Here is a 7,715-nt window from a genome sequence, read left to right as displayed (position 1 = left end):
GTGGGGTTTCATTTTTTTACAATATACGTTACAATCTTTTTTAAGTTTGGTTAGTAAATTTTCAAGTGATATTTTTTATTAAATAATTAATTTTTAAGTAAATTTTTATGTTTGTACAATATATATTATAAATTTTTTTAAGTCAAGTTAGTGAATTTTTAAATAGCGCTTTTTGTTAAACAATTAATTCTTAAGTGGGGTTTCATATTTTTATAATATATGTTAATAATTTTTTTAAGTTAGATTAGTCAATCTTTAAGTAATGTTAATAAATCCTACCTCATAAACTATAATTTTTTATTTCATTTAAAAATCATATTCATTAATTAAGATTAATATTTTTAGGGGGTCATTATTGTTATTTTTTTCAAGAATATCCTATTTGAGGTTACTGCTTCGCTCACAGCATATCTAGGGTTTGCACTGTCTCATTTCATCATATAAATACTAAACCGTCGATCCGTTCTCTTGCTTCCCTCTTGCGTGCTGATTGATTTAAGAGCCCTTCTGAATCCCACCCTTCCACTCTCAGAATGGCCGTCACCTTATCAGGTCTCCATACAGAATCAGGACTCAAGTCCCTTAATGAATTCCTCTTTGGCAAGACCTACATTTCTGGGTAACTTTCTCCGATTTGAGTTTCGTTTTTGAACTCTTTCTCTTGAGATTTCTTCCATTCTCAATCTCTTATGGTTCTGATTGAATTTTCAGCGATCAGTTGACCAAGGATGACATTAAGGTCTACGCCTTTGTTTCGAAGAACCCAAGCGATGCTTTTCCCAATGCCAGCAAGTGGTACGATGCCGTCTCTTCACGTCTTGCTGAAAGGTTTGTTCCTTTACTTCTTTGCAATGTTCGGATGGGCTAGGTTTCCTTTATTTTATTCAATCGTACTCAATTTGAAAGTTGATATTGATTTTGTGTGATCAGCTTCCCTGGAAAAGCTCAAGGGGTGAAATTCAGCGGCCAAGCTGCTCCAGCTGAAGCTAGTCCTGCCAAGGCGGTGTGCATCTCACTTGATTTTGTCTTTTGTTATTTCTTTGTTGTTTCTCTTATTTTCTTTTAATAATTGTTTGACTATGTTACTTGTTAGGGTTTTTCGGGGTCTGATTTCCTTTATTTAATCAACCATGTTAACATGCTAATGATTATGCCAATATGTGCATAAACGAATTGGATGTAGGGTCCTTTTTGTTTGGCCTGTTGATTTAGTCTTTCTTCAGTTCCTAGCACTAAGTACACCTGAAAATGCAACGGAAAAAGTTATGGGATGAAGTAATATGAAGCTTGAAGCTATGAGTATTAATTTAGTAGAAGGCAATTTTTAATATTATACATCTCATTTTGTAGTTGGTACAATGGAAAGAGAGCACTTTTCCATCATTAGACCAAACAGGCCAGAATGAGCAAACTAAAGGGTCCGACATAGCTTTAATTTCAAAACTAGAAGGGCTGTTGTTTTGATGAGCAAATTAGAAAGGTGAAAATTGTGATTTTGATGAGATAAATTGTAATATAATGTGGAAACACTTAGGTTGTTGCCTGGATTTTGAGATTTTGTGATAGACTTGACGAAAACTGTCCTGGATAAACTAATTATTGTACTGTACTAGCAATCATGCGAATTACTTCTGTTAACTGGATTGCTCTGTATTAGCAGGCTGCTCCTGCTGATGATGACGATGACCTTGATCTGTTTGGTGACGAGACAGAGGAGGAAAAGGCAGCAGCAGAGGCAAGAGAGGCTACTAAAAAGGAATCCTCCAAGAAGAAAGAGAGTAAGCTTCCTTTCGACTTCAGCTGATTGTACATGAAGCATCTACTCATTAATCCACCTACTGGTCCTGCCATTTGGGAGGTTCATTTAGTTTAATGCTTAGATTTTAGTTATTATAGGTTTATAGTTAACTAAAATTCTCTTTCTACTATCTGATTGCTGTGAGTAATATTGTCATCTATCTACATTTTGTAGGCGGGAAGTCCTCTGTTTTGCTTGATGTGAAGCCTTGGGATGACGAGACAGATATGAAGAAGCTGGAAGAGGCTGTTCGTTCCATTGAGATGCCCGGGCTTCTGTGGGGAGCATGTATGTTGAATATTTCATCACATTCACTTTATTCATTGTTATGACCCATTGAAAAAGAAATGTATGATGGTAACAAATGTTTTGTTTCAAATTTGCAGCCAAACTGGTGCCGGTTGGTTACGGTATTAAGAAGATGCAGATCATGATGACCATTGTTGACGACCTGGTCTCTGTGGATTCCCTTATTGAGGAACATCTCACAGTTGAGCCATGCAGTGAGTATGTTCAAAGTTGTGACATTGTTGCGTTCAACAAAATCTAAGGTTTCTTGTTGGACATAAGTGTGGCCATTTTCAAGCGGCTGATTTATCTGCTTTTGGTTAAAAACCCTTGTTTATCATCTTGTGTTTGTTCTGTTTCAATGGTGGTCTTTTGTTGCTAGAATCATGAGAAGTAGAAGAAATATATTGAGTATTTGTGATTGTGCTGTTATGGTGCTCCTTCAAATAGTGCCCTTGTAAAACGCTTCCTAGATGTATGGGATCGACATTAAAGGGCAAAGTGTTTAGCTTTTATGGTTTTGGTTGGGAAAAGTGATAGATGAGGTTTCAAAATTTATGTTTATATATGATAGATGTGGCCATGAGGGTCCTAATAATGGAAATTTTTCTGAAAAGATTATTGAAATGAATTGTAAGTGCATATTCGGTTGTAGGATGGAATTTAGGGTAGGTGTGTTTTCATTTTCTTTCTAAAAAATATTTTTCTATTAAGGGAAAGTTATTTGTTTTATCCTTATATTTTCATCTTATTGTGCCAAGTCCCTATATTTCAAGTCGGCCCCTGTAATTTATCTTCATTAAATCCATTGCTCATGTATTATATATGGGTAATGGTGTATTTTTGTTTTTGAAATATTTTGAGGAGCACACATTTTAAACTATTGATTGAAGCAATTTGGCTATTAAAGTATTGAAATAAACCATTTATGCCCTTGTCAAATTCTTAATGTTAGAAAATGTTAATTGGAACTTCGGTGTTGATCGATTGAGATTTTAATGATAAGGGCAAATATGTTAATTACTTTTAAGGGTATATTTTAATCCATAATTTAGGATGCTGAATGTTTTTTGAAAAATACTGAGGCAACAATGTATTTATTCATTAAATTTCGTGCAATTAAAGTAATTTTTTATATATTTTAATTGAATTTTAATATTAAAAAGAATAATAGTACAGTTTGAAGAAGTTTATAATTTATTGGGAAAATGATGATATAATTCTTGTTGGGGTGGGTTAACTGCCGCTAGGAAAAAAAAAAATCCTAATTCTGAGAGTCCATTTTTCTCCATCTTCCTCCTCCTCTGCCAAGAGGAAAAGTAAATACTAGCCCTTTATTGTTTTTCTTTCATTTTTCTCAATCTTTTTCTTTCAACCAAGATGAAAGTAAATATCCATTCGAGCACCACCGACTTGAGTCTCCAGATAATTCGATTCCATTGATCCAGCAGAATCATTGTGATCCATTGACTATCTGGTGTCCACGTGGCATGTGACTTCTTTACATACTTCATAGTCAAGTACACTTTTTAATTTTAGTTAATTAGATAGTTTTTTTTAAATAAGATAAATATATTTAATGTTTTTTAATATGTACAATTATATTTAATATATTTTTGGTTGGTAAAAGCAAGATGTACAATCTTTAATTTATTTTCAATGAATTTGATTTATGTACTAACTCTTATCTAATTGGACTTGAAAAATTAGAATAAAAGTAAATTTCATTATTATTTTAATCAATTAACATAAAACATAAAATTGATATTAATTACAAGTCATAAATAGAATAGATTATGCTCCAAATTCCTCGTGAAAACGGCATAACAAGCATTGAAGAATACAATTTTTAGAGAACACGCATATAAAATTTCAACGAATAAATTGATTGAACTCTCTTAAATACCTCTCCTTTAGGAAATAATGATGATAATGATGATGATAATAATAATAATAATAATAATAACAACAGCAGTCGTCGTCGTCGTAGAAGCCTAAAGCCTCTTTGGCTCATTTTCCAAATAGAAAAAGGAACCGAAAAAAACTCACTTTTCCCTGAACTCTCTTTTTCGTCTTTCTAGACTCACTCGTAGTCGTCACTCTTCGTACTATTGCTCCCTCGCTTCTCTGTTCTGAATTCTTTTTCCCATATCCTCCCTAATTCTGGTTAGTTCACTGATCACTCATGCGGATTCCACGTTTTAGTCTTTTTTTTCTATGGGGAAGAGTTTAATCTGGTCATTTAGAATTAGAACCATTGGGTTTTTAGTAGATTTTACGATTGTAGACCCCGAGTTGAAATTTTCGTTCTTTGACAATGGTTTGATTTGTACTTGCTTTTCCTTACACCTGGCCTTTTGTTGTTATTTTTGTTGTCTCGTTTTGTGTATCTACCTGTTGTTGTGCTTACTGTCTTTGACAGTGACGATTAATAACGAATGCTTGTTTGTGCTTGAATTTCATTTTTCCTGTTGCATGAAGTTTATTATTCCTTTTAATTCGTTGGGGTTATGAATTATTTTCAAATCAACACGAAGCAGTTTGTTTCTTTGCGTTCTTACGGTTCTTTATTGTGCTTATAACTGAAATCAAATGCAATATATTATATATATATATATATTTTTAATCTTACCCCATTGCAACCACCGAGCTGGGCTTTTTGCATCCAATCCCTGTGTTCCCAGGTCAATTTAAGTTGCATAAAAAATTCAGTAAGCCTATGATCATGAAACTAATGAAGTTTTTCACAATTTTCGTATGGTATCCGCAGTTGAAGATGATTTCTCTTTCTCTGTATTAAAAGTGAGATAGACAGTGTTTATTATGTGTAGTTCTACTGTCACTACTCATTGCTTGCTATTATTCTTTCACTTCAGATTTACAAGTGTCCTTTTTATTTACAAAATCACGTTTGTATTTAATTTGCAGTTAATTCTGTTCTGTTATGCGGATCAAATGACTTGTTGATTCTCAGTTCAAAGGCCTTGGTGACAATACCTTAAGCTGTCAAAGGTTTGAATTAGTGACCTTATTACTATTGAAGTGTTACCCAGACCTGTGTTTTTGTTTTCTCCTAAGTTGAACAATCTACCTTACTAGCAGTACAATATCTTAAATAATTAAACAAAATAAACCTCTTGCCATGCCTATTTGCCATACATTATATGATCAACTACATTCCTAATATTTCAAGAAAAATTTCATGCCTCGATGAATCAATTGTTGCTTACTAGAATAAAAAAAAAATGTACTTAACCAATCCAGGAGGTATTGTTCTCTCCAACCTCGTATTAGCATTCTTTTTTCAATCACAACACACAAGCCATTGCATTTCCTTGTTAACTAGCCATCAACGAATCATTTTTACTTTGTTGGGTTTGAGGCTGTCATTTTTAGTCCCATCAGCTTAGTTTATGCTCAAAGTTAATATTTTTATCTTGCTCTTTTCACTTGTGTTTTGTGCACTGTAATAGCTATCAAATTTGTTCTGACGCCTTATGATATGAGTTAAAGTGTGGTCTACTTCGTATCAGTAGCTTCTCTGTTTTTAGTGCTGGGAATGGTTACGGCCTGGACATTAATGGTTTGTTTGTCTAATATGAATCTTTTTCTAAATATTTGGTACCCTTCTCACATAATATATAAATATAATTTGTACGTGCACTCACATAATTTTTTTTTTTTAGGTTGCATGCAGTATCTTAGTATCATTTACATGCAATTTAAGCATCTGTTGATACAAAACCATTCTTTCAACGATGAGAGTAGTAATTATTGAAGTTTATGACTGAGTAACAAGGTTAGGGTTCGGATCAGGAGATGGGAAGCCTTGGTTTTGTTTTTGTAATATAATGGTTTGGTCTCTGGGTGTGTATCTGTGTGTGTGCAGGTTTAATGGATGAAAATCCAGTGGGATGTCAAAAAAGAGTTAACATTCAACCAGCTGAGACAATTGGCATATTGAGTCATCTAAATTAACCTTCTTTTTATTGATATTTAGTTTATAAATTTTTTATATTGGTTGCTATTACATGTAGGGTAGTATAATTTGGTGCAGCACATAGGCTTTTAAAGGCAGATTTACCCTTTAGAAGCCTGGAAGAAAAGCATGTCAAGTGGAGCAACACATTGGTGTTATGAATGTGGACATCCGATTGTGCTTGAAGGGAGGGAAGTCATTTGCCCTTACTGTCATGAAGGCTTTGTGCAAGAACTCGAGATGCATGCCTCTCAACCATTTAATGCTATGGAAGAGTTTCATCGAATGCCCTACCTTTTTGATGCCATGCGTGCTTTCATGACGCAGAGAATGGCTGGGCCGTACCCAAACTTTGATATTAGAGAAAGGTCTGATACTGCACTATTTCCTGAATGGAGTCAAGATTTTTTCAATTCTGGCCCTTCTTTGATGTTTCATGGTCCTAGAGGGGATACTAGGCCTGTTGATTTCGGTGGTTTATTGATGGCCCCTGGACTCGAAGCATTCATTCAACAGCTGACTATGAATGATCACCAAGGTCCTCCTGCAGCCTCACATTCCTCGATCAATGCAATGCCTACCATTAAGATCACACGAGCACATCTTCACTCTGATTCACACTGTCCAGTCTGTAAAGAGAGATTCGAACTTGGGTCTGAGGCTAGGCAAATGCCCTGTAACCATATTTATCACTCTGACTGTATTGTTCCTTGTTGGTTCAGCACAACTCTTGTCCTGTTTGCCGTGTTGAGCTGCCAACTCCAGGACAGGGAAGTTCCAGTGGAGGAAGGAATGCCAGTAGCAGCAGGGACCGTGATAGCTTTAGGAGACAGGAGCACAACCAACAGGACCAAGGAAGGAGAAGCCAACTATCGGCATGGTGGCCATTCTAATCATCCTGCTCAAACACCACCATGATGCTTAGACCAGTGGGTCATAGAGGAATGTCATTTGGTCAACAATGGCTCCAGATAAGTATAGTCTAGTTGTCTAATAATGTTTTCAATGAATGAGATGGCAAATGACTTGAAACACTCGTATTTGATTAGTTTCTTAATTAGGATAATGTTTATATACATATATATGTCAAATTAGTTAGAATCTTTGATAGTTCAATGGAACGATTCAATTTTAGCCTCTATGCATTGTATTGGTTGAGGCAAATTTGATCATAGAAATTTAGAGTCTCTTCTTTAGCATGAAGACTGCTGGTCTTTTCGATTCTTGTCATTATGATGAAGTAGCTTGGGCGAACCAGTGAGCATATGCGATGGAATCTAAATTGTTTTGGGGTGAATTATGATTGTGCTTGTATGTGCAAATTTCACTTTTTTTTTTCACAAAGCCAAGTTATTACTTAAGGAATTGTTTTTTTCTTATTTTACCCAAATACTACTTTTTTCTATCCATTTGTGAAAAAGCTTAACCCCTAACTTAACTCTTTTCATTGCTCATTTTATTTCCGCCCCTAATTTGTTGTCTTAATTCCATAATGAAAATTGAATGCCACTATTTTGACCTTTCATGTAACCTGAAAAGGCATTCTTTCTATGTTGAGTGTGGAGATTAGTTAAATGAATGGTATGAGAAGGAAAGTGAGGCCTTGTTTGGTACGAGACAATAGGAGGGTGAGATTAGGATTAATGTTAG

The 7,715-nt window shown here is 34.7% G+C and overlaps 2 protein-coding genes across 7 annotated transcripts; both read left to right on the top strand.

The window, feature by feature from the left end:
- The first annotated feature begins 432 nt into the window (after positions 1 to 432).
- Positions 433 to 2,625, top strand: LOC129299811 (elongation factor 1-beta 2-like). The gene is made up of 6 exons (XM_054938292.1): positions 433 to 619; positions 712 to 828; positions 931 to 1,003; positions 1,661 to 1,778; positions 1,973 to 2,086; positions 2,185 to 2,625. The coding sequence occupies exons 1-6, from the start codon at positions 534 to 536 to the stop codon at positions 2,346 to 2,348; spliced, it is 672 nt and encodes a 223-aa protein (XP_054794267.1). The 5' UTR covers positions 433 to 533; the 3' UTR covers positions 2,349 to 2,625.
- A 1,485-nt stretch (positions 2,626 to 4,110) lies between these two features.
- LOC129299810 (E3 ubiquitin-protein ligase RZF1-like) lies at positions 4,111 to 7,181 on the top strand. 6 transcript variants are annotated; one of them, XM_054938289.1, is made up of 3 exons: positions 4,111 to 4,252; positions 5,015 to 5,098; positions 6,129 to 7,181. In XM_054938289.1, exon 3 carries the CDS (start codon positions 6,195 to 6,197, stop codon positions 6,981 to 6,983), a length of 789 nt encoding a protein of 262 aa, XP_054794264.1. In that variant the 5' UTR covers positions 4,111 to 4,252; positions 5,015 to 5,098; positions 6,129 to 6,194; the 3' UTR covers positions 6,984 to 7,181. The 6 variants fall into 6 exon arrangements, with proteins under 6 accessions (XP_054794264.1, XP_054794263.1, XP_054794261.1 ...); XM_054938288.1 differs by having other exon boundaries at positions 6,124 to 7,181; XM_054938286.1 differs by having other exon boundaries at positions 5,976 to 7,181.
- Positions 7,182 to 7,715: the final 534 nt, after the last annotated feature.

Source organism: Prosopis cineraria, unplaced genomic scaffold (assembly GCF_029017545.1).
Source record: "Prosopis cineraria cultivar Desert tree isolate PC_DT_omini unplaced genomic scaffold, ASM2901754v1 PC1309, whole genome shotgun sequence".
NCBI lineage: Eukaryota > Viridiplantae > Streptophyta > Magnoliopsida > Fabales > Fabaceae > Prosopis > Prosopis cineraria.
Note: the sequence above shows the minus strand (reverse complement) of the source record. Positions and strands in the feature narration are given on the sequence as shown.

Excerpts from the sequence above, each read along its gene's own strand:
- LOC129299811 (XM_054938292.1), top strand. The coding sequence starts at position 534 with ATGGCCGTCACCTTATCAGGTCTCCATACAGAATCAGGACTCAAGTCC. Across the intron at positions 829-930 it reads TCTTCACGTCTTGCTGAAAG|CTTCCCTGGAAAAGCTCAAG; the intron begins GTTTGTTCCTTT and ends TTGTGTGATCAG. Across the intron at positions 1,779-1,972 it reads ATCCTCCAAGAAGAAAGAGA|GCGGGAAGTCCTCTGTTTTG; the intron begins GTAAGCTTCCTT and ends TACATTTTGTAG.
- LOC129299810 (XM_054938289.1), top strand. The coding sequence starts at position 6,195 with ATGTCAAGTGGAGCAACACATTGGTGTTATGAATGTGGACATCCGATT.